Source organism: Petaurus breviceps, unplaced genomic scaffold (assembly GCF_028583685.1).
Source record: "Petaurus breviceps papuanus isolate PSGF00001 unplaced genomic scaffold, PetGlider_PUasm1.0 98, whole genome shotgun sequence".
NCBI lineage: Eukaryota > Metazoa > Chordata > Mammalia > Diprotodontia > Petauridae > Petaurus > Petaurus breviceps.
In genome coordinates, this window is record NW_027187460.1 from 31,127,055 (window position 1) to 31,154,057 (window position 27,003).

The 27,003-nt window shown below is 41.2% G+C and overlaps 1 protein-coding gene across 2 annotated transcripts in view; it reads right to left on the reverse strand.

Annotated features, from left to right (window-relative positions):
• Positions 1 to 261: 261 nt before the first annotated feature.
• The window catches only part of TBC1D31 (TBC1 domain family member 31), a 67,634-nt gene continuing 40,892 nt past the window's right edge, over positions 262 to 27,003 (reverse strand). Inside the window, exons 17-22 of one of the 2 annotated variants that reach the window (XM_069081065.1) lie at positions 26,768 to 26,860; positions 22,029 to 22,169; positions 19,680 to 19,874; positions 8,574 to 8,700; positions 6,362 to 6,469; positions 262 to 625 (exon numbers count right to left, since the gene is read on the reverse strand). In XM_069081065.1, the coding sequence (XP_068937166.1) occupies positions 468 to 625; positions 6,362 to 6,469; positions 8,574 to 8,700; positions 19,680 to 19,874; positions 22,029 to 22,169; positions 26,768 to 26,860 (822 nt within the window). In that variant the 3' untranslated portion in view covers positions 262 to 467. Of the gene's footprint in view, positions 626 to 6,297; positions 6,470 to 8,573; positions 8,701 to 19,679; positions 19,875 to 22,028; positions 22,170 to 26,767; positions 26,861 to 27,003 lie in introns of both variants that reach the window. The other variant, XM_069081064.1, reaches the window with a different exon arrangement.

A 27,003-nucleotide genomic window follows, 5' to 3' on the forward strand; every position in this document is an offset into this window, starting at 1 on the left:
GCACACAAGCTCTGGAGTTAAGAACCTGGGTTTCTTTCCTGGCTCTGACAGGAGCTATCAGATTCATGTGACCTCTGGCACCTTCAGCAAGCCCATAACCTCACTGGGCTTCATTTCCTCCTCTCTAAAAGGGCTTGGGTTGATGGCTAAGAGGTCTCTTCCAGCTCCTGAACCAAAATCTTAAAGTCATCCTGCTATAAAGATTAAATTTTCTTTTGTTAGGGATTTTTAAAAAGAAAATAATTTAAACCAAACAGCAACTTAAATGGTTTCAAAATAAAAAAAGATGATTTTATTTCAAAAAGCACAAGAAACTATTTACAAATAAACTGTCAGTTTACATGAAGCATACATTATTTTTCTTTGATACCATATTTCTATATACAAAAAGGTTAATTTAGACAGAATTTAAAATGATCTAAAATCAGTTTCTTTGATTGCAAAATAAACAGGTATCTCAATCTATTTCAGGTAATTAGAAGATCTGTATCATGAGGCTGGCGGGAAAGAGGGATGCGATATCTCTGACGGGCCTGCTGGGCATGCTTGTATCGAAGTTTCCTTATTTCTGACATTAGCTTATGTTCTTTCTTTTCCAGCTCTTCTCGTTTTCGATCCAAAGAAACTTGCAAAAAAAAGTTTAAAATAAAAAATCAGGCTGATTTACACATACAAGCAATATGGGTGTCTTTATTTTCACAGACTGATGTGTTATAAAATCAATAAGGTAAAGCAAACTTTAAAAAAAAAACACCTTTTTCCTGAACAATGATAGAGAATGGCATTCTAATCTTACTTATGTGCAATGTCTAGAATTCAAGGATATTGATTTTCCATTCTACAAACTGGTGATCAGGTCTGTTGAGGAGAAGTTTTACGTTCTTCTGTAAACGTCCACATTCTGCACAACAGATAAGCAGGAGGATTCTTCGGCCTCCCCATTTTACCCCCAAGAGCAAAGAATGAGGTGGTCTTTTTTCTTGCCATGGCCAACACACACTGACCCTATGCAGGGTGGCATGGTGGGAAGAACTGACAGTGGGGGAACCCTTTTCCCTTATCTTTCCCCCATCCTCGGACTCCTTCCAGGGCAGCTGGGCAGGAAAAGCAACATGGCTACCTACACCACTTGAATGATTGGAAGTCATCAATTATAAACCTACCAATGAATCAGAGGCCCACCATGCCTTCCTTTCTGCCCTACTGTGATGTACTTCAGACCCCTGGGCACTGCCATCTGTACCCATAGTCCCTGGGCCTTGTAACCCACCCCCTTGAAAGTGCAGCTGAACCCTTAATCTATGTATTGTTTCCCCTAAATATAACGGGAGCTCCTCGAGGACAAAGTCTTATTTTCTTGTTATCTGTGTCCCAAGACCTTTGTACAGAGTTAGATATATAGTAAATGTGTAATCAAAGCTTTTTTATCCCTTCTCCTCTGGCTATAACTGTACTTAAGGTACCCCTATCTCCTGTTCCTTGCTCTAGCTACCATTTTTCTTTTCTCCACTGTTTAATTTGTAGAAAGAAAAGTGCACATTCTCTTCTCAATATGCTGCAATATGGCTTCTAGCCTCACCACAGGCTGACCTTCCTACCATTACTAAGGAGGAGTCCCAAATCACATGGGCTTCCCCCTTCCCTCCCACCCTCGTCATCACTCACCCAACCCATTCCTTTGTAAAACTAAATCAGATTCCTTGAATCTGTACCTCCAATTTGAACACCAGCTCCCTCTCTGCCATCAACACTTTGCTGCCAAGATGTATCTACTTTTGTGACTGTACTTTTGAAAAATTCCAAATATCCGTGTGGGAAGGAGGGTACAAATAGACACAGAAGTTGGGGGCAGCACTCCAAGTTAAGAGAATCCTTGAAATTCATTCCTTTGTAGCCTCTCCCTCGTGTAGTCAGCTGTCTGAACCCTCAGAGCCTTCAAGAACCACAGGTCAATCTGCTTCTGAGTGGATCCAATGGATGTGTGACTTCTTCCATGGGAGAAGACAGCATGATGCAGTGGGGACAACTGTGGATTTGGAATCAGGAGACCCTGTACTTAAATTGTAGGTCTGCCACCAAGTGCCAGTGTGAAGGCCTATTTTGGGCAGTGCATCCTTCTCCTCCAATCACTCACAGTACTATGCCTGGGCCCCTCCTATGCATTTATCACATTCCCTGTCTAACACTTGTGTCCAAGCTTTATTCCCTCTAATTATATAGGGACAGCTAGGTGATGCAGTGGATAGAGCACTGGGTCTGGAGTCAGGATCTGAGTTCAAATACAACCTCAAATACTTCCTAGCTGTGTGATCCTGGACGAGTCACTTAACCCTGTTTGCCTCAATTCCTCATCTGTAAAATGGGGACACACTGGAGAAGGAAATGGCAAACCATTCCAATATTTTTGCCAAGAAAACCCTATGGGCAAAGTCCATGGGGTCACGCAGTTAGGCGTGACTGACAACTGAACAACACTGTTGCAAATCATTCAGCCTCTTTGGGCCTGTTTCCTCATTTGTAAAACAAAGGGGCAGGACTAGGTGAACACTCAATCATATTAGCTGATGATAGGAAATCTTTCTATAGCACTTTCTATGTGGTAGGCACTGTGCTAAGAGCTTTACAACTATTATCTTGTTTGGTTCTCACAGTAACCCTGGGAGGTAGATGTTATAGGAAAACCCTGTTTTCCAGGTAAGAAAAATGAGGCAAACAGAGATTAAGTGACCTGTCCAGGGTCACATAGCTAGGGTTTTTTTTTTTTTTTTGAGGGGGGAAGGCAGGGCAGTTGGGGTTAAGTGACTTGCTCAAGGTCACACAGCTAGTTTTGTGTTAAGTGTCTGAGGCCACATTTGAACTCAGGTTCTCCTGATTCCTGGGCCAGTGCTCTATTCACTGTGCCACCTAGCCGCCCCTGTTGATAGTTTCTGACATAGGATTTAAACTCAGCTCTTCCTGACTCCACACACAGAGTCAGCAAGATACCTCTTCACAGAGCACCCAGCCTGCATCTCCATCTTCACCCAAATCTACCGTGCCCACAACTAACCTCGTCTCCCCACCAAACACGGCCTCCTAACTTTTCATTTCTACAGATACTTTTATTCCTGATTCTCACCCACCCTTAACTTGCCACATCCTAAGTGGTCAGTCAAATTACTCCTAAATAATGATTCCGTTCCTCCCCTTTCCATTACTCCTGCAACTGTGCTAGTTTAGGCCCTTATAACCCTTTGCTATGGCATCCTAACCTCGCTTAGCTGACAGAGTACTAGACTTGGACTCAAGGCCCAAGCTCAAATCCCGCCTCAGACATTTATTAGCTACGTGCCCCAGGCAAGTCATCCCTTAACCTGCCTGCCTTAGTTTCCTCACCTGTCGAACAGCACCTACCTCCCAGCATTGGTGGGAAGACCAAATGAGATACTATTTGCGAAGGGCTTAGCACAGTACCTGGCACATAGTAGGAACTTAATAAATGCTTGTCCCTTCAGGTCTTTACCCCCACTTTCCAGTGACCTTCCCAATGTACTCCTCTGCTCACACTACTTCTCTACTCAAAAACCTTCAGAGGCTCTCCAGTGCTTAATGAATAAAGTAAAATTTCCTGATCCTGGCATTCAAGACCCCTCCATCAGCTTTCTCCAGCTTTTCTTCCCATATTTATCTTACAGTGGTCCCCTTTGCACATTTTATGTTCTAGACAGACTGGACTGTTTGCTGTACCCGTTCTCATGCTGGTCCCTGCTGTGCCTGCCTCTGTCTAAATGTCTCCTGTGGCCAGTTGCTGAAATCCTCCCTTCCTCACCTCAGGCATCAATTCTTCCAGGAAGTTCCTTCCTGGTGCTCCTGACTGAGGGGGCCCTTAGCACACTGGTCATGTGAAACACAAATCAGGGCACAAGGGTATTGCCCTTGAGGCTGAGGCACCTCCAGGGCCTGGCACAGGGCTCCTGTATAGTTTCTGAGCCACAGGCACAACCAGAGAAGGCTGCCCCTCCTGTTAAAGCTTGCCAAGGGGCCACAAGCATAGGCCCTCGGCACCTGCGCCCAAGCAGTTAGCTACTGAAGTGGAGAATGCCTGGAGGGTGTGCATGGAGATGGGCATTGTGGCTGCTGTATATGCTAGACTTAGCAGAATCAGGATTTTCTGAGATTCCCAGATGTAAAGTTTGCAAAGATGCACAGGGCAGCTAAAGTGAAATCTCCATAAAGCTATTTTTGCCTGTCACAGGAATCCCCCCTGGTTCATCTCACTGCCTCTCACTTGGACTAGTGCAAAGCCTGACTGGTCTCCTGGACCCAAGCTGCCCACTGCAGTCCATCCCTGCTCAGCCACCATGCACAGGCCTGACCATGTCACCCCTTACTCAGTACACTCCAGTGGCTCCCTAGTCCTCTGGGTCCCATCTAAGCCCTGTCTGGCATTTAAAGCTCCTCATGGGCCCTTCTGATTTCCAGTCAGTTACTTTCCTTTGCATATTCTACAGTCCAGAGAAATGGGCCAACCTGCTATTCCTCCCTCATGTCTCTCAAGATTACATGTCCATGCTTCTGCAGTGGCCTGGAAGGCTCTCCCTCTTTACCTCTGCCTCTCAGAAACCTGGGTTTCCTTCAGGATGTAGCTTGGATTCCAGCACCTTCTGACAGAGACCTTTTGTCATCATGCAACCTCCTCCACCCCCAAGCTCTTCATATCTTCTCCTCTAGTGTTACCTTCTACCTGCTCTGCTCTGAACATACGTGGTATGTACCTCTGCCTGCACACATTGTTCCCCCCATTATAGTAGAGGGCCCATGAGGCAGGGCCCGTTTCTGCTTTTTCTTTGTATCTCTAGCACCAAATACAACTTCTGGCATGTAGTAAGCACTTAATAAACACCCGCTGATTCCTTACACGTGACATGCCATCTCCCATTTGGGCCTTTGCTCAGGCTATCCCCCTTGCCTGGAATGTCCTCCCTCGTCACCCTTTTTTCCTTCAAAACTCAACTAAAATATCACCCTCTACCTGACACCCTTCCTGATCTTCCAAGTTACTGGGACTCTGCTCTAAATGTCCTCTATCTGGACATGTCACTTCCTCCAATAGAATGCAAGTTTCTCAAGGAAGTGATTATTTAACGTTTGCCTTTATCACACTGCATACACTGGCATACAGTAGGTACTTAATAAAAACTCTAATATTATGATAGAGAAGACAGTTAAGAATGTCATTTATCACTTCCTTTAAACTTATGCCCTCAATGTTCAACTCTGGCTAATCATGGGGTCATCCAGCTGCCTGGCATCAAATTCCTAAGCACCACAGAAACATTTCCACTTGACTGGTCAGAGAGGCTGTGAAGGGGCTGGCTCCATGCCCAAGATGCACTCCCTCCTCTTCCTGCCTGGGGCTGCCTTTGAAAGGAAGCCTGTCTTGACCCTTAAACTACCTTACGTTTGTTCTGTTTGTACATATCTACATTTCTCTCCCAACAGCAAATAAGATTGTTGTGAGCAGGGAGTGGCCCGTCCGTTGTTGTAACCACCATGTTGACCACTAGGCCTGGCACAGATAGGCACTGAATGAAAGCCACCTGGAAGACTGGTTGTGGGAGGTCCCCAAAGTGTTCTCCTTCATGTGTCTCTCAGGCCCACAGAGGCAGTTAAGAAGAAGCATGTCCAGGAAGGTCTGAGTCTGTTAGAAGGCAGCAGGGCAGGGGGATCAGCCGTCCCTTTCTTGGGCTCCTATTTTTCTCCTCCATGACCACATAAGACTGCTCCCATCATTCAGCAACAACAAACAAGCAGCACTTCTCCCCAGGGAATAGTCAGTGGGTCACATGTCGACCAATCAGCAGGAAGCTGCTTTCCTTTTAGAAGGCTATCTTTGCTGTCCCAGCAGTCCATCAGAGAGCTCAGAACAAACAAATGGGGGGTGGAGTGCCCAGTGCAGATGGACAGATTGAGAAGACAAAGTAAAGAAAGTAAAAACTGTAACAGGTCTGAAAAACAACTCTAAGACTATTTTCCACCAAGTGGTCAAAATGCTTTCACTAACATCTGACCATAATTTTGATAAACTGCAAGCGTGTGATAGACTGAGGGACTGGCTGGCTAGCGGAACAGTGAGGCTGGGGAATAATGTAATCAGAATTTGGCAAATAGTCTTCCCTCCAATTTTTAAGTCCACGTTTCTGGACATTTCAGAGAATACTGCTGTCGCCATTTTAGGACTTCTGCCCTTCAGGCCAGTAGTTGATGTGATACAAATTCAAAGTCTTGACAAAGCACCAGTCCACTAATGATACTTACTTACACTGAGTACTGCAAAATTCAAAGTCATGACAAGAGGACCTTCCTCCATGTAGCAACTTACAGTGTGTTTCAGGATCAATCCCAGGAATATAATTGAGATGACCCTCAGGAAGGATTGCTGAAGAAACAGGTTTCAGTGGACTCTTGGCCTTTAACTCCTGAAGCCTCTCTGTTACAAAAAGGGGAAAGAAAAAAAAGGGTGTTTGTGTGGTTCTGCACCAAATATTAACATGAGAGTTAATTTCAAGGCTGACACCTTCCTGGAAGCAAGAAAAGGATAATCCAAAAGAATATAACTCAGTCTTAAAAACCGGACCGAGAATGCAGATCAAAGCATATTTTTTCCCTACTTTATTCTTTCTCATGGTGTTTTTTTTTTTGTTTCTTCTTTCACAATTGTGACTAACATGGAAATATTTTTTACGTGATACCACATGTAAAACTATATCAAACTGCCTGTCATTTTGGGAAGAAGGGACAGGAGGGAGGGAGAAAAAATTGGAACCCAAAATCTTGTAAAATGAATGCTAAAAATTTTCTTGACATGTAACTGGGGGAAAAATATTGAGAAAATATTGAGAAAAACTGGACTGACAGTTCCATTGGGCTTGGCCTCAAGTTATTGTGACAGATTTCAAACCCTTCAAAGTGATGGCCCACACAAACAAGCCACAAGTCTCAGAAGCTCTATTGTAGTCTGGCTATTTTGAAAATGGAGACTGAGCTCCAATGCTATCAATTGTGACGGGTGTCCCAGACTGGCCTACAAGGCTCATGTACCTGACAATGTAATACATAATAGTCCCAGTTCTGGGGGGGTAGGATCGAGGGGCTTTGAAGAAGGGGGAGAGAAGGAAAGCATACAGTCTTGAAGTGAGAAGGAAGGGCTTTCTAGATACAGAGCTGCCTGGAGGTAAAATTTCAAAATGGGTTTTTGGAAGCATCCCACCTCCCTTTCTGTATCTCTCAGTGCCTTTTAACTCTTACTCCAGCTCTCAAGGGCCCTCACCGCCCACTGAAGCATGCCTGCTCTGAAAAATTAGACCACAGTATGGAAAATAACATGTTGAATTTATTATATATTTGAAAAGCAAACTGTATGCAATAGGGTTTGCTGGCTCTCATGACTCTTCCTGTTCTACTTTGCTCATTTCCTTTGTTGTTAAGTGCAGAATAAAACAAAATTAGGGGGAAAAAAGCCTGTCCAATGCCTCAAAGGGCAACATGAATTAAATTAAATTCCCCATTCGTCCCAAACTCCCTTTGGAGTGGAGCAAGAAGCGTAGAGAAGGGAGCACATGGGGAGAAGAGAATAGGGTCAGGCTGGGAATAAGGCCACATGTGCTTGGCCCCTTCCCCAGAGAAATTAGGAGGACACCCTGGCAGAAACGACTAGTGACTGGTGATTCTAGAAGTGTAACAACCATCCCATGGTGAACTTTCAAAAGAATACATCGAACCATATAGGAGGCCGGCTTACTCTTGAACGATGTTCCAGATTACCCAGCGCATGGGAATTGTCTTCCCCTCGACTGCTGTGTTTGTAAAGGGCACCAGCTACTTGTTTACACAAGTCTCAAAGTTCAAGGGTCATTTGTGGTTGGTCTGCAGTCCTGGCAGAACTGGCCAGCTCCAGACGGGACGACGCTGGGCTGTGACAAAGAAAAGCCCTCTCTCCCTACTCCCTCTGAGGCTACGACTCGGGTGGAGACAGGGCCCTTGTCCCAGGCTTTGTCTTAATACCAGTAAAAAAGAACCAGGAAAGCTGCCTAGAAGTGTGAGCTGTTTCTGTCTCTTGTGGAACAGAACTGAACAAGCTGGCCAAAGGTTCTGCCCCTGCTGACTTGCCCAAGCTGTTTCTTACGTTAGCGTCTTCCCTTCCTCCCCTGCTGAACCCACAGAGTTCATACATGTCCTAAGTTTTCTTCTGCCACTAACGGAAGCATCAAAATGGGCCCTGGATGACGAGGGACAGTAAAAAGCTGAGCATGGCAAGGGGACTTGTTTCTAAATACTGGTCATTTGCAAGTCAGGGAACTGCTGCTTTATAGGAGGGAAGAGCTTTTAATATTCAACTGATACAATCTGTCACGGGGCCTTTGCTGTTTTTGTTTCACTTACTTATTAATAGAATGATGGTGTAAACAAGTAAGGCTGTTCAGATACTGCTGGGAGTCGGTTGCAAGCCAAAAGGCCTCTGGGACCCTTCATCTGGCCAGCGAGCAGCAGTGATGGTCTGTGCAGAGGACAGAGAGGGATGGGAGGGTGCTCACCAAAGCGTTCATCTGGGTTTTGCTGGTAATCATCTGTGTCAAAATTAAAACGTTTCCTTCTGATGCGATTACATAAAGCAGCAACTGAATGTGATGACTGCAAAGGGTCTTCTTCATCTTCTTTCCCCTAAAGAGAAAAGAAAGGACCAAGCAGAACCAAGTTGAGGTTAGCAGAAGCGATGGATGGCATCCAACTGGGTTTAAAACAAACTAATAATACTTGCTCCTATGGTCTTCTCAAGCCCTCTGTCCCTGCTGTCTTAAAATACATTCCAGAAAAAGTTTATACTCTGATCTAGGAACATTTTAGAAATGGTGGCTAGGATTCTAGAAATTGCAGGGGCCTCAGAGGCTATCTCTCCCAGTCTCTTCATTTTCTAGATGAGGAATCTAAAAACCTGAGCTCTGAAGCGATGGAAAGGTCACACAACTGAGATTCCAAGCCACGTCCTGATTTCAAAATCCTGTGCATTTTAAGATGAACATACACTTTGAGAGTTGACACTAGTAATTAAGATTAATAATATATAAATGAATATCTATTATAAAAATTATAAATTAATGAATATTCTGAATATATGAAAAAACATGATACCAAAGACTTGACCGATTTTTCTGTGAAAACAAATTATTTTTTAAAATTTGTGTCTGGATGGATGTAAAGTATAGACTTTCTACAACTACGCAGGGATGGGCCTCTGATTTTGTTGATATTTCCATGAATTCTAACATGAGGAAACTCGCTCTACCAATGTAACCTTTTCCTCAACCTGTAGTCTGAGAGAGTTGGCTGGGGCCCTGAAAGGTTAAGGGACCTGCTCTAGGGCACACAGTGCCAGAATCTGTCTCAAGTGGGGTGTGAGTTCTTCTGTCTCTGAGGCCAGCTTTACACATGACCTCTCACTGCTTCTAGGCAAGCTATTCCATGTAACATTTGGATCAGGGTTTCTAAGAAGAAATTTCTCCTTAATAAGTATCTTAGGTGGGCGCTGTGCACAGGAACAGACCGGGAAAAGACGGCGCTGCGCACAGGGGCAGATCGGGAAGAGATGGCGCTGCGCCAGGCTGGGAGGAGGCCTGACCAACAAGGGGGGCGAGTCGTCCCACCAACCACAAGGGCCACTACCAGGCCTTTCACCAAAGGGCTGGGACTGGAAAGGGCAAGGTAAGAACCAAATGCAAGGGCTCTGTTCAGGACAGCAAATACTCCTGGGACTACCACTCCATAGCCCAGAAATTTAAAAAAAAAAAAAAGCCCCTATCAGGACCTCCAAAGACGAGGACGGCAGAGTGAACCCTGCCTGCTCCAACTCCCCTCCCCTTCCCCCCAAAACATAGTAACTATTGCCCCAGGGCAAAACCCTCCACAGTAAAGGCTTAAGAACCCAAGAGGAAGGGCATGGCTAGGGCCCTGCCTCAAAATGGGTAGAAAGCAGACTACAAGGACTCCTGAGTCCTACTATCCTCAGAGGGAGGAACCAAACTCAGAGGGAGACAATGTGGACTCCACACCCACAGCTGAAATATCAACAGTGAACGGGTCCCAAGCACAGAAAGTTCTCCTAGATGAGCTCAAAAGGAACTTTGAAAACCAAATGAGGGGCGGCCAGGTGGCGCAGTGAGTAAGAGGGCCGGCCCCAGAGTAGGGAGACCTGAGATCAGTTCCAGCCTCAGATACTCGGCACCCAGACAAAAATAACTGGCTGTGTAACCTTGAGCAAGTTACTTAACCCCAACTGCTTTAAAAAAACAAAAACAAATGAGAGAGATAGAAGACAAAATGAATAATTCTTTTAAAATCAAAATTGGAGAATTAGAAAAACATTATAATGAAGAAAACAGCTCCTTAAAAAGAAAAGTGTATGATATGGAAAAGGAGCTCCAAAAACTAACCAAGGAAAATGATTTGCTAAAAACCAGAATCAACCAAATTGAAACAAATAACTCTATGAGGAACCAAGAATTAGTCAAACAAAACAACAAGAATGAAAAATTAGAAAAAGAGGTAAAATATCTCAATGGAAAAATAACTGACCTGGAAAACAGATCTAGGAGAGATAATCTGAGAATCATAGGCCTACCAGAAAATCATGATGAAAAAATGAGCCTGGACAATATTCTCCAAGAGCTCAATAAGAAAAACTGCCCTGAGATACTAGAACCTAAGGGTAAAATAGAAATCGAGAGAATCTACCGGACACCTGCTGAAAGAGATCCCAAATTGAAAAGTCCTCGAAATGTTGTGGCCAAACTCAAGAACTACTAGGTAAAAGAGAAAATACTTCAAGTGGCCAGAAAGAAACAATTCAAATATCGAGGAACCACAGTGAGGATCGCACAGGATTTGGCAGCCTCTACACTGAAAGATCGAAGGCAGTGGAATTCAATTTTCCACAAGGCAAAAGAGCCATATGTACAAAAATATTTATAGCAGCTCTTTTTGTGGTAGCAAAGAATTGGAAATTAAGGGGGTGCCCATCAATTGGGGAATGGCTGAACAAGTTGTGGTATATGCATGTTATGGAATACTATTGTGCGATAAGAAACAAGGAGCAGATGGACTTCATATTTACCTTAAAAGGCTTATATGAACTGATGCTGAGTGAGAAGAGTAGAGCCAGGAGGAATTTGTACACAATTACAGACACAATGTATGTGTGACAACCAACTTTGATAAACTGGACTTTTCTCAGCAATCCAGAGTCATAAGTCAACCCTAAAAGACTCATAATGGAGAGAGATGTCTACATCCAGAGAAAGAACTGAGAATGAACCCAGATTGAAGCAAACTACCTGCTCTTTTTCATTTTCTTGTTTGGTTTTGTTTCCTCTTCCTACTGTTCATTCCATCTGTTATAATACTTCTTTATAACCTGACTAATGTCTAATGTGAAAGTATTTGCAGATACTATACTGGATTGTATGCTGCCATGGGGGAGGAGAGAAAATTTGAAACTCAAGGAATTGTGGTAATGAATTTTGTAAATAAATTAATAAAGACCAAAAAAAAAGTATCTTAGGTACTTAATAAATCTCTAATATGGGATATTTTCAACATACTTTACTGTCATATACAAAATGGAAATAAACTACTGAATTTAGAGTTGATATTTATTGTTTGGGATTACTGTACATAAAGAAAATTATAAACATGTAAGAAAATACCTTAGTTTAACCAATATGGAAAAACAGCCATAAACTGGGGCTACATAGAAACTTTACTTTCCCCCACAGACCTCCCAAAAATTACAATAAAAAAATATGAATTATGTAGAAGGTCAAATGTAAAAAAAAGCATGTGTTTCATGAGAAATTTAATAAAAAGGTAAACTGAGGCAATTCTCCATGCAAGATATCATTTATTAACAGGGTAGTGTGACCTGATAATAAAGGGTGGGTCAAATGGCACTACCTCTGGCTAGAAGACCCCAAATTGAAGATGCAACTCATTTTTATAATCACAGAAATCATATCATTGGTTACAGGACTGGGGAATCATAGCCCCCATGTGGGATGAAGACCACCTCTCTAGATCTCTAAGGAATGCTTTTGGGAATTTATGTGTCTAGGCTGTCGCCTGAGATTATTCATAGAGTCTCAGGTAACATAGACTCACTGGTGCCTGTGGAATCAGAATTAGTTAAGACCACCTTAATTGCTAAAGTTGGGACAAGGTCAGTTAGTCCTTGCCTCTCAAGGATACCACACAAACCTTGCAGGAAATGTTGAGATGATGTTTTCTGAGAGTATTAAGAATAAATAGTTTTTCTTTAACTAACATCAATTGTGGAAAAGCTTAGCGTTGGTATCTAACTTCAGAGATGGGGAGGCTGAACTTTAGCACACATAAGCTTCTTCAACAGAGACACAGAAGAGGAATATGGTTACAAAATAAAATCACTTAGAGTAAAATCAAATATAAAATACAGGAGCAAAAATTAATTCTCTCACATATGAGTAGCCCTAGAGGCACAGACAGGAGCTAGCAAAGTGTGACATCCTAGACCAAATTCGATTAAGAGATTATTTTTGTAAAAGCATGGAAGTTGGGAATTAGAAAACCTAAATCTGAATCTTGATCTCGGGCAATTCACCTAATCTCTCTAGATCCGTTTCCTCTTCAACAAAATGGAGATACAAATGCCCTACACCTATCTCAGGGAGCTGTAGTGAGGAAAGTGTTTTTTATAAGCATGGGAGATTGAAAACAGATCTTCCTTGGTTCCTCAGTAGCCCATAGATAACTCAGAAAGACAATGAAAAGACAAATTTTATCACAACAAGTAAAATTATATGTATTACAGGATCTCTGAGTTGGAATGGATCTCAGATGCCATCTGATCTCATCCAAATTTGAAAGGAAATCCCCTCTACAAGTCTTAAATGATGATCCTCCAGAAACTGAAAAGAGCAGAATCAAGAAAAACACTGTACCAGCATCAGCAACATTGTGTGATGATCAATTACTGAATGACTCGACTCTTCTCAGTAACACAATGATCTAAGACAAGGCCAAAGGACTCACAAAAGAAAATGCTATCTATATCTAGAGAAAAAACCAATGGACTTGGAGTGCAGATTGAAGCATATGCTTTTCACTTACTTTATTCTTTTTCGTGGTTTTTATCCTTTTGATCTGTTTCTTCTTTCACAACTGTGACTAATATGAAAATGTGTTTTACATGATAGCACATGCATAAGCTAACTTTCGTAAGAGGGAAGGGAGAGGGAGAAAAATGTGGAACTCAAAATCTTGTAAAAATGAATGTTAAAAGTTGTCTTGACATGTAATTGGGAAGAAAAATAAAAACACTATTAAAAAAAAAAAAAGATCCTCCAGCCTCCACATCTAGTAGTAGGGCTGCTGCCACATGTGGCAGCTCATTCCACTTTTGGGTAAGGACAGCCTTAATTGTCAGAAAGTTTTTATTTGCTGTGAGCCAAAATCTGCCCCTGCACGTGTGCACGCTGCTCTTAATTCATCATGCCCACCGTGTCTTATTGCACAATAATGTTCCACTGCATCCACTCATCACACTTTTCTTACCATTCTTGTAGCGATGAGAATCCGCTTTGTTTCTGGTTATTTGCTACCACAAAGAATACTAGGGATAATCTGGGACATATTGGTCCTGTGTGGTCTCTGACTTCCTTGGATTATGTGTCCAGGACTAGAATTGCTAAGCCAAAGGGTATGGCTGATTAAATTACTTTTCTCATATAATTACAAAGAAAAAACCAGAAGAGTCAGGCCACTTCACAGTTCTGCCAACAGAGCACCAAGATACCTGCCTCCATCATTTTCTGCCAAACTACATGATGTGAAATAAAACCTCAGAGTTGTATTAATTTGTGTCTCTTACTATTTGTGATTTAGAGCATGTTTTCATGCGAGTCATTTCGAGTCTGCAATTCTTCTGAACACTGTTCATATCCTTTGACCATTTATAAAAAGGTTTGTTTTTTTTTAAAGGTATACTGGGAGATAGAGGAGGATCAAAGAGAGTGTGCTCCAAATGGATAAGGGTCTGATGGTGGATAAAAGATCTAAGAGGAAGTGGCGCCGATCTCCTCGTACTTTGCTTCTGTGGTTTTTTGTTAGTTTTTTGCCAAGGAGAATGGTCTTAGGAGGGGAAAAGGCAGAACAAAAATGGCTAAGAGAAAGTCTATACACAAGACAAGTAAATTGAGATGTCACCTAGGTTCCATTGATGAATTCAAGGCACTGAGCTCAAATGAATTATATCCTCAGGCACTCAAAGAATTAATAGAGGTAATTACTGAGCCAAAGACATCTGAAAGTCTATGACTAACAGTGGAGTTACCTACCCCAAGGCTCTGTCCTGGGCCCTCTCTCTTCTCATGCTACACTCTTTCTTGATAACCTTTATTGACCCTCATGTTTCAATGTATCTGTCTTCAGTCTGGCTCCACTGAATGTTCCACTGGCATCTCAAACTCAACAAGCCCAATTGCACTTCCCCTAAAACCCACCCCTCTTCTAAACGTCCTTGCTTCTGCGGAGGGCACCTCCATCCTTCCAGTAATACAGGTTCATTCTTTGATGCCTAACTCCCCTTTCACCCCGTATATCTAATCAGCTGTTTGTTTTTTCCTCCAGGTCTCTCCCCTTTTCTCCACTCACACAGATGCCAGCCTAGTTCAGGCCCTTATAACCTCTAGCCTTATAAGGCCATGGACCATTGCAACAAACTCTGAATTACTCTCTATACCTAAAATATCTTTCCTTTTCTGTTTACTTCCCACATAGCTGCTAAAATTATTTCCCTAAAGCACAGGTCTGACCAAATCACCATCCCCTCACCCCCCACTCTAACTCCAGTGGCTTCCTATTGCCTCTGAGTAAAAATTATAAACTACTAGGGGCGGAGTCAAGATGGTGGAGTAGAAGCAGGACCTTCCTGCTGCTCCGGCTTCCACCTTCCCCAATCCATGTAAAAAGGGGACTCTAAACAAACTTTGGAGCTGCAGAACCCACAAAATGACACAGAGAAGCTAACCTCCCACTGAGGACAGCCCGGCAGGCTGGCAGGAATCAGCCAGCACAGCACTCTGGGAGCCGAGCTCAGCCCCAGGCTGAGGCTTTAGCCCCAGGGTGGGCCTGACCAGCCGCTGGCCAGAGGGACTCCAGATCAGCAGTAGTTGTGGCCGTTTCCAGATTTATCAACACACAGATGCAAAGGACAAAGTGAGAGGTCAGTGCAGTCTGGACTTTGGGACCCAGTAAGTGGGAGTGCATGGTTTTTGCCCCTGAGGAGAGAAGCCGCTGAGATGCTGGCACAGCCAGCCAGTGCCAGGTGGCAGCTTCAGCTCCTGGCCTGCAGAGTGTAGGGGGACCAAGCACCAGTCTGAGGGGTAATCACTCTTGCTTTAACCTTCTTGGATCTGGATTGCAGTCTAGGGTGGAGGTCCTGGGGTGTATGTCCAGCTTGCCAGAGCGTGTGGAGACCTCAGAGAGGGCACCCATCTAATACCTCTGGCAGCTGAGAATACCCCAGCGTTTGGGACGAAAGCTCCCCTGTCTGGTGGCAGAGTCCTATTGTGGCAAAAAGCCCAGGGGTCAAGTGACTGAGGGGCGACATGATCACGCAAAGGAAACAAAGCAGACAGAAGATTCCAACATTACACTCCTATTTTAGGGACAAAAAGGAGAAAAGCATGGAACAGGAGGAAGACAGTGAAGTCAGAACTCCTGCACCAAAAGCTTCAAAGGAAAATATGAGTTGGTTACAGGCCATAGAGGATCTTAAGAAGCAGATAAGAGAAGTGGAGGAAAAACTGGGAAGAGAAATGAGAACTTTGCAAGAAAATTATGAAATGAGAGTCAACAGCCTGACTGAGGAAAATCAAACCTTAAAAAATAGACTAACTCAAATGGCAAAAGAGGCTCAAAAAGGCAATGAGGAGAAGAATGCCTTAAAAAGCCAAATTTGCCAGATGGAAAAAGAATCTCAAAAGCTCAATGAGGAGAATCATTGCTTCAGAATTAGATTGGAGCAAATGGAAGCTAATGACTTTATGAGAAATCAAGATGCTGTTAAACAGATCCAAACAAATGAAAGAATAGAAGGCAATGTGAAATATCTCATGGGAAAAAACACTGACCTGGAAAATAGATCCAGGAGAGATAATTTAAAAATTATTAGACTGCCTGAAAGCCAAGATCAAAGTAAGAACCTAGAAATCATCCTCCAGGAAGTTCTCAAAGAAAACTGCCCTGATGTTTTAGAACCAGAGGGCAAAATAGAGGTGGAAAGAATCCACCGATCACCGCCTGAAAAAGATCCCAAAAAGAAAGCTCCTAGAAATATTATAGCCAGGTTCCGGGATTCCCAGATTAAGGAGAGAACATTACAAGCAGCCAGGAAGAAACAATTTTAATATTGTGGAAACACGATCAGGATAACCCAGGATCTGGCAGCTTCTACACTGAGGGATCGAAGGGCTTGGAATATGATATTCTGGAGGGCAAAGGAGCTGGGATTAAAACCAAGAGTCACTTACCCAGCAAAACTGAGTATCGTGTTTCAGGGGAAAATATGGTCATTCAGTGGAATTCAAGCATTCTTGCTGAAAAAACCAGAGTTGAATAGAAAATTTGACGTTCAGATACAAGAAGCAAGAGAAGCATGAGAAGGTAAACAGGGAAAAGAAATCATAAGGAACTTATCAGAGTTGAACTGTTAACATTCCTACATGGAAAAACAATAATTATAACTTATGAAACCTTTCTCAGTAGTTGAAGTGAACAGAAATATATATATATGTCTATATATGAGGATACAGGCACATGAATACATATGTGTATGTGTATATATATGTTTACAGGTATATATAGAGGGCACAGGACCAATTTCACAGGAAGGGATGATACTTAAAAGGTGAAATTAAGAGGTGAGAGAGGAATATAATGAGAGGAGATGGGGAGAGACAGAATAGGGTAAACTATCTCATATAGAAGAGGCAAGGGAAAATGGTTACAATGGAGGGGAAGAATAGGAAGGCAAAAGGGAATGGGTCAACCTTATTCCCATTGAATTTGGCTTGAGGAGGGAATGAAATACACACTAAATAGGGTATCTCACCCTCCAGGAGAGTAGGGGGGAAGGGACTGAGAGGGGGGATGATAGAAGGGAAGGCAGTTTGGGGGGGAGGGAAGTTGGAAGCACCCACTTTTCAAAAGGAATGGGATCAAAGTAGAGAATAGAACAAGTGGGAGGTGGGATATGAGGGAGGGAAATATAGTCAATCTTTTACAATATATCTACTATATTATTGTTTTGCATTAGCCACACATGTACAACCTATACTGAACTGCTTATCTCAGTAAGGGTGGGTAACAAGGGAGGAAGGAAATAAATCTGGAATTCAAAGTTTTAAAATCAAATACTCAAATATATATATGTATATATAGATATACTATTATTAACACTATTTTACATGTAATTGGGAAATAAGATATACAGGCACTGGGGCATAGAGATCCACTGGAAAAGTCGAAAGGGGTATGGGAGAAAATATGGGAGAGAGCAGAGTGGAGGAGGGGATATCCTGTGGGACTGCTATTTTGGGGCGGTGGGTAGGGGAAAAACGGGGAGAAAATTTGTAACTCAAAATCTGGTGGAAATGAGTGATGTAAATCAGAAGTTAATAAAGCATTTGAAAATAAAATTATAAACTACTCTGACATTTAAAATTCCTTCTGATTTGGCTCCAATCTACTCTTCCAATCTTATTACATTTTATTCTCTTTTGCACTCTACAAACCAACCTAACAGATGTTCTTGCTGTTTCTCACAAGTAACATTAACACTCCCCCTTGCATAGGCTGGGGGCAACGAGGTGATAACAGTGGATACAGTGCTGGGCCTGGAATCAGGAGGACTCATTTTCCTGAGTTAAGTCCACCTTTAGATACTTACTAGCTATGTGATCCTGGGTAAGTCATTTAACCCTATTTGCCTCAGTTTCCTCATCTGTAAAATGAGCTGAAGAAGGATATGGCAAACCATTCCAGTATCTTTGTTAAGAAAATCTCAAAAAGGGTCACGAAGAGTTGGACAAGACTGAAAAATGACTAAACAACAAAACTGCTTAGGTTGTCTCCCTGTGCCTAGAATGCACTCCCTCCTTACCTTTGTCTCTTAGAATCCCTAGTTTTCTTCTATGGTCAATTCAAGGACTACCTCTTACATGAAGAACTAACTGCTTCTATAAGCTTATAAAGCACAGCTTCTAAAGTAGCATATAAATGTGAACTGTTGTTATAAACTGGAGGAAAACACTTTTTTTTTAAAAATCACCTAGACAAGTTGATGAAGCTGAAGAATTTGGCAAGAAAAGGATAAATGAGACACTTCAGATTAAGAACTCACCATTTTTCCCCCTGACCTCCCCCTTCCCACCTGACCTCCTCCACATGCTGCTAGGAGCTCCTGCTGACCCCCACCCTTAACTAACTTGTCCTTATCTTTTATATACTAAGGATTAGAAGACCACAGATTTTGAACTGGAAAAGACCTTAGTGGCCATATCTGGTATGGCCATTCCATTTTACAGCTGAAGACCCTTAGGCTTGGAGAAGTAAGGTGAACTGTCCAATGTCAAACAGGTTCAAACCCAGGGCACAGACTCCAACCCCCAGCATGTTTTCCACCATACCAGGCGTCCATGTTGATTTTCCCCAAAAGAAGGTCAGCTGCTTAAGGGAAAGAAGTGCATCATTCCTGTCTTTATATACCCAGTTGAGCCACTGAGTCTTTAATAAATGCTTACTGACTGCCAGGGTGCAACAGTTTAAAAAACACAGTTACAAGCTGCAAAGTATGGAGAAGGGGTCAGCCAGGATCCTTTAGTGGATGTCCTGTGAGGAGTGGCTGAAGAAATTGAGGATGTTTAGCCTTCAGAAAAGGCTAGAAGGGCGTCCACCTGGAGGAGGGATGAGACTTATTGCATCTGGCCCCAGGAGGCAGAACAAGGGGCAGCAGGGGAAGCTGCAAAGTACGAAGTTTAGCCTTGTTGTCAGGCAAGTTTCTTCTTCATGAGAGCTTATCCCAAAGTGGAATGGGCTACCTCAGATGGCTATAGGTTCTCCTTCAGAAAGAAGCTTTAAGCAAAGGTTATATGACCACTTGTTGAGCCATGCTGTAGTAGAGAACCGTTTGGAGTACAGACCAGACTAGACCGCCATTGAAGTCCCTCCCTTGTGATTCTCTGACATCATTGCAATACACAAATTGGTCAGACATACTATCACAACTCTAGAGCTGGAAGGGAGCTCAGAGGCACTTAGCTCTGCCCCCAGGCTGGACAGGGAAGCATTGCCAGGGGAGATGTGGACCAGAGCCAATGTGCTTCCTTCCCACTGTTTCAAGGTGCCCCTGCTCAATTTCATTCCCAAAAGCATAGGTGAGTGGCATGGTCCTTCATATGACCATGAAGTCACCAGGGAGCCTGGACACACTAAAGTTAATGAAAAAAATATTTACTAAATAAATAAGGAATACCATCTAACTCTTTGTCACCAGTTCAAAATTTAAATAATTTTTAGAAAACAGTAAACTGTTCAACAAATTGAGTCCTTACCTTTTTTATTTCCAGCCCCTTCAATGCAGTTAATGCATCCAATTCTCTAGCTCTGTTGTTCCGGAGAAGTCTGGCTATCTCCTCATAGTGTTCTTTGCGTTCTGCCTCATCCAATTTTCGTTTAAGTAAAACATGGATTCGCCAGTCAGTATCAATGCATGCTTGTTCAGCATTTGCCAACGTTTCTTCAACCAACTAAAAGTAGGAATTACAGAAATGCAGTCAATATTTTGAACTAAGCGGAAATCCATAATATGAGAGGAAGCTGCAGCCAAGTTAAGCTGTTTTCAAAATATTTTATGAATAACTTACATCAATATACAAAGAGAATTATGTGAAGTGCTTTGCAGGACTTAAAGTACTATACAAAAGTTATTATGTAGTGTTTTAAAGTTTACAAAATGTAATATTCTTCAAAACAACCCTGTATGGTAAATAACAGTAATTATTCCCATTTTACAGATGAGAAACCGAGAATCAGAATTACTTATAATTAGCCATAAAGCTATTTAGAAACATTATAATGGTGTTATCAATTTTGTAAATTTTTTCTTACATTTTAATTCCAGACTCTCTCTCTCCCCACTAGAGAAGGCCACCACTTGACACAGACACAAAGACACACACATAAGTGTTTATATAAATATATATATATATATAAATGTGTGTATATACATATATATATGCTATATCATACTCTGCATACTTCTATTTATCAGTTCTTTCTCTGGAGATGGATCACATCTTCCTTCATAGGCTTTCTGTAGTTGATTTGAATATTTACAATGCTCACAATAACTTAGTCGCTCAGTTATTCTTTGAACAATATTGCTGTTACTGTTTGATATTCTCTTTGTTCTGCTCATGTCACTCTTCATTATTTCATGTAAGTTGACATCTTTTCCTAAAATTAACCTGCTCATAATTTCTTACAATTTCATTATTTCAGAAAATACACACACATACACACACACACACACAACTCTCATTTACTGTGTTTAAATATGTAGAGTCATATATGCCTGAGAAGCAAATCTATGAAAAATAAAAGTTAATCTACTTAGTGACTTCTCCTATATACTCCAAAGGACATTGCCTGAAAATTAAAGTCTACACTAACCACAGATATGATATGTTACAGACTATGCAACACAGAGCCATATGGCCTAGAGATCTTGTCCATTTAAAGATTTCATTCCTAGACAGTCTCTAGCTAAAAATAAAATAAAAAAATTATAGTTTCCAAATTAAAAATGTTTTAAATTAAATGCATTTAAAGACAGCAAATGTTTTTGTCAATTGAAATACTATTGGAAAGATCTGGTTGGCTTCTTTATTAGGTAATGAAATAGCACAATCAGGCTTCCCAAAGTACATTTCTAAACCTGGTCCTGGGGGTGGCTAGGTGCAGACACTTAACACAAAAACTAGCCATGTGACCTTGGGCGAGTCACTTAACCCCAATTGCCCTCCAAAAAAAAAAGCAAAAAAAAAAGAGAGGACCCAAACTTGGTCCTGAATGTGCTAGCTACAGCACAGAGATATAAAAGGATATCATTGCTAGCAAAGAACGTTTGGTTTCCCTTTATGCTTAGAGATGTTGCATTATAAAACTGTGTCCTAGATGTAGACCCAGATGGACTACACTGTCAAGACAACTGGCAGACATGACTGCTGAGCCACAGCTGGGGATCCCTGAGAGACTGTAAAGAAGGATAGAGGAGTGAAGAAGGGCAAATAGTGTTCTGGTTTTCAAAAACGGGAAGAGTATGGAATCTGCAAACTACAGGCCCAACTACTCGGCTTTGATACACGGCAAAATTCTAGAATGTAGTCATTAAAGGGATGGTTAAGAAAAAGAGTGATCACAAAGAGCCTGTCTGGTTTCATCTAGCACAAGACATGCCAGATGAGACCCCATTTCCTTTTAAACAGGGTTACCCAACTGAGAGATGAGAGAAATGCTGAAGATACAGTTTTCCTGGATGTTAGCAAAGCATCTTATCAAGGTTTTCTTATTATTCTTGCTGTTCCACACATAAGACACTCCATCCACCCTCTCTTTGCCTTTGTACAGGCCATGGAATACCCTCCCTTCTCACCTCCATCCCTTGTTTCTTTGAAAGCCTTGCTCAAGTATCACCTTCAGCATGAGGCCTTTCCTACTGCCTTCCCCCACAAATCACTCAATTCAACGCAGGGGCTATTTCTGTTTCTTTTTTATATTTGTGGGCCCAGTACCCAGCCCAGTGCCCAGCACTTAACTGTTTTGTAATAAATGCTTTATGGCTCACAGGACGGCACAGAAGAAACAGGGCTAACCTCACACCAGTTACTGACCAATCTTACCTTGTGTGTTTTCAGGCTGTGACACTCATCCCTTTCTACGGCTTTATGAAACCTACGCTCTTCCAGGTCAATCTTTCTTCTGTAGTTATTGAGATCTTCCTTTATTTCTTGTGTAGCAATTTCCTCATTTTTAGCAAGTTGCTGCAAGAGTTTGAATAATCCATCTTTTTAAAAATGCATTTCATAATAAAGTCACCTACATGACTTTTATTGCACTTATATGACTTTAATATACAAGGTAGAATAAGAAAAAGTGACCTGAGCTATTACCACCTGTCCTTCAGTGGATCTGTGGGCTGAGTGATGTGGCTAGTCCTTCCCCCTCGGATGTCCCAGCTCATCCCTGCTTTCTCATCCTATGCACTTGCTCATATTCTCCCAGAGACCCTCTACTGAGGTTCTATGTGATAGAGACCTTCCATCTAGGTCTTTTTACATTTTGAGAGCACTGGAGAACCATTAAGGCTGTCCATCTGTTGTCCCTTGAAATAGCTACGACTGGCCCACCCTCCTCATCCAATCATACATCTGATTGCTGACAAGTTGTCAGTATTGCCAAACTCAAGTAGAATTGGATACCTGCTGGCCTTATACTAACTTAGAAAGCCTCAAATTAATACAATCAATGTTGTATTGTATTTTTTTTAAATTCTGTTGAACATTTTCCAATTACATTTTAATCTGGTTCAAATGGCCCTCTGCACTGGGAATTTTGTCATTTCTTGAGAATAGTCGTTGCTAAAAAAAAATGCTTCAGTGTACCCTTCCATTGCCCTTTGGGTCACCCACAATTTCAATAACTTTGGAGTCTGTGGTATTCCAAGTCTTACAACTATAATGCATTATGGGAAGAATGTGTTAAAAAGATCAATCTTATGTGCCAGGGAGTAGTGTCTAGGTTAAAGCCTGGAATATGGCAGTCAATCTGTCAACAAGCATTTATTAAATGCTTGTTCCAGGCACTCAATGGTGCTTGCTGATTGACCAGGATTGTTGAAAGCACTGCAGTTTTCCAAATGCAATGCAGCACTGCAGTTCCTTATTCCTATTAAATTACAAGCTCAATTCATTGTCCACTGAGCAGTCCCTGTTTTAGATAAATGTAATGATGTATTGCATAGTACCTCTCACATAGTAAACACTTAATAAATGCTTGTTGACTATTAACTCAATGGAAAGGCCATGCAACTGGATATCAAAGTCATTTCCTTCATAGGAACCAAAAGAACTTTTCATGCATTTAGTTTTTCTTGATTAAATAATTGTTGGTTCAACCTCTTGAATATTCATGATCACACCAAGAAGGCATCATTCTAAGATGATGCAATGAACACAATATTATCCATGAAAAGGATAATTTAGAGAATCACACCCTCAATAGGGAATATTTCCTCTCTTCCCATTTGGACCCTGCAAAGAATACCCTTCCTGAAAGTGACAAAAAGCTTTAGTGAGGATACACCTCCGTCTTGTGCCTCACTTGATGTTAATGATTGGAAATTCACTGAACAGTTATTTCTGTGCTCCATTCACCAAGTAAATTTGTATGAACTTAGCCTAAGTACAAGATCCTTAGAAAGCCTTCCAGCTGCAATTTTGCTCTAAGTAAAACGCATCTTTATAATCAACAAAATAATAAAACCCCAGGAATCTCCTATTCTCCACCTTTTAGTCAACTGTGTCTGAAAAAATGTGGTCTGTGGCAGAAAATGTGTGGTGCACCACTGGCTCACTTCCATAAGACTCTGTCTACCATGCAAGAGAAACCTCTTCACTGTGGAAGCTCACTTGGCCCTGGACTACTTCTCACACTGTAAGTACCCCCTGTCTTCTGATTGGCTGACTGATTCCTTCCAGAACATCCAATTTAAAGAGGTATCTGTCCCAGGCCAATAATGTCTTCATATTTCTCTCCTCCTGAACTTTTTCTACAATGCTACCATGTCAGGTCTTTTCACCACTGTTCTTCTCTCCCTTTTCAGCTCTATTTTATATGCTATCTTTCCTCTTTAAAATAAAAGCAACTTGAGGGCAGGGGTGATCTTTCTTTCTGCTTGTCTTTTATTCCCAGCACTTAGCACAGTGCCTGGTTCAGAGTGCACGTTTAACAAATACTTGTTGACTGTTTGTCCTCTTCTCTCTTGACTCCATTCCGAATACCTTCAATACATACAAGTCATTCTCAGAGATTTTATAAAAATGACAACAGACACCTCAGAGAGCAATGAGATATTTTCAGCTGCTTTTTTTTTTTTTTGTTATTAAAATCAGTCATGACTTTTTTCCATTCTTTTAGTTCTTTTCCCCTCCCTGGGCTATTTTAGAAAACTAATCCTCAATTCTTTCAAGATCATACTGTCTCCAGGACAGTTTTCTCCAAATGTACTTAGTTAGGTTCAGTCTCTTTTCCAAAATCCAGTACATCAGGGATTGAGATATTGGGTCCAAATGTCATAAATAAAATAAAATAGATTTGTTGTAGAAATGTTAACACATTTTTTTCCCCATTTTCTCTGGTTTTGGTTTTCCTGCTAGTTTCATCCTGGGATGTTCCTGGGATGATGTGGTTTAGTTCAGTTCAATCCAACAAGCATTAAGGGTTCACTATGTGCAGGGGACTGCACTAGACACTTGGTCTCAAGCCAAGCTTTCTGGGGAATTCTGCTCAAAATCTTCTTGCCATCTTCTCCAGTGTACTATAATTATGGATACATAGGCAACCTAACCCAGAGCTGCCATATCTAACTGGCTAGGAGAACAAGCATTTGTTGGCTCTGATAGTTTCTGGGCTGTTCTTGCTTCCGTGTCACAAATGCTTCACGTTGGTCAAACTTTTGCAACTAACAGTGACAATCAAGGTCGATGCCTTTGTTTTTCATTCCCCATTTTCCTAGCATCAATGACACATTGGACTAAGTGAGGATTAAAGCTGTTGTAATTGAAGGCAGGGTTGTCTTCTCACCTTACTTTTTTTTGTTGTGCCCTGACTGTGACCTTGGATACTGAGTCATGGTTCAGACTCCACAGCACAGTCAGTGCTGCATTGTGAAGTTATTTGGTGCTTGCCACATTCAGCACCTTCTCACTCTCTTCAGGAAAAAATATTTGGGATATGCAGACATGAAGCTTCAGAATGACTGACTTGAATGAAGCCTCTGGCCTCTTTCATTTCTCATACCTGAGTCATATCTTCCAACATGCTTTGCAACAACATCCTCCCTTGTGTCCACTTTCACATTATAGTCACTAAGTATCTAAGTTTATGTTAAATTGACTTAAAGGATCTCTTCAAGTACTTTGCAAAATTTCCTGATCCCTTTATCCTCTGCAACAGAGGTTAGAGTATTAAAACTGCAGCTATATTCATGAAGGCCTTTTTGCTTATATAAGATGAAAAGATTAAGAGTCTCATGAATTATGGGTCCATAATAGTTCTATCAATTTTTTTTGTTTTTCTCTCCAAGAAAACATGGGAAACACCCTTCTATTTATCGGCAACTTCCTTTTGTCTTCTGATTTTATATCAAGAATAAAATCATTTATCACCATTTAGTTCTTCTAACAATTATGTCAATTTGTTGGTCACAGGCTCTCACACTTGGAATACCAACAGTTAATAGTATCTACAGACCACTAAAAACTTGAGTTTTTGTACCCTTTGTCCCCTTTTAACCACTTCACCACCATCTTTGTGGAAGTAGAAAGAAGTCAGTCACACTGAACCAAAAGCTGGTTTTTATTTTTGTCTCCTGGGTAGTTATGAGCAAAAAAATTCACTACTTCACTGTCAATTTACTAGTGATAAAATTCTGTACTTAGTTAGATTGGTCTTCAGAGAGAAAACTATCTGTCAGAAATGTACTTTTTAAAATAAAAACATTTTTTTAAGGGAAAATGTCAGGGAAAGATTTAGATCAATGAAAACAAAGAATATAATAGAATTTGTAAAAGTATGATACCTAACTCTTGTTAAAGGGGAGATGGACAGAATGAGACAAAAAATTTAGACATGGAGAATGTAGGGCTTGATTATATTTATTTGTTACACGGCTAATCCCTTATTATCTGAGGGAGGACAGGGGTAATTAATGCTGATGATAATGTCAAAAACGAAAGAATATAAAGAGGTGACAAAGATCTTTAAAAATGGGCAGAAGAGAACAAGAGGGAATTCAGAGGAGAACAAGTTAGGACAGCTTTGAAAGTAACATCTTAAATTTATAATATACTTTAAAAAAAGAATAAAGCTACTTTGCATATGGAAATGTTCCCTTTTTTAGTGTTCATTAAACTCATGAAAAAAAATTTAAATGAAAATACAAAAAAACCAAAAATAAAACCACCCTTACTTTCCATTCATTAATCTGAATTAGAGACATTTTATTGTATTAACCTCTAATAAGTAGACTATTTTGTCAGCTTCATTTGCATGAAATTCACATGTTAAACTCCTAAAAAATGAGTTCTCTCAATAATCATACTGTTAATTTTCTTACAACATATTTTTCTTTTATAGAAAGCATAAAGGTAAACTTCAGCCTCGCTTCCATCACCATGAATTCCAAATCAATGGACTAAAAATTTAAGCAGCCACATACCCACTGCCCCAACATGTATTAAATACCCAACTCATGGTCAGTGTGGAATTAAAATGCTGCAACCAATGGTGAATTGATCTAGACTAATATAAGATTTCTCAAAACCAGATTTTTCTCCTATCTGCAAAAGTTGATTTATACCTGTTCTAAGAGTCTTCTTTGAGTTTCAATTTCCAACCTCTGTAATCCTACTTCTTTGGCTGTAGTTGCAACTTCTTCATCTCTCAAAGATACCTACAGCAAAATAACACACAGTGTTAAATAACAAATTTGAAAAATACTTTCATCTTAGGGCTAAGCATTCTTAAGTAATTTGATAAACACACTATGAAAGTGGGTGCAATGATAGTAAACAGGTGCCTGAATGAGACATTAAA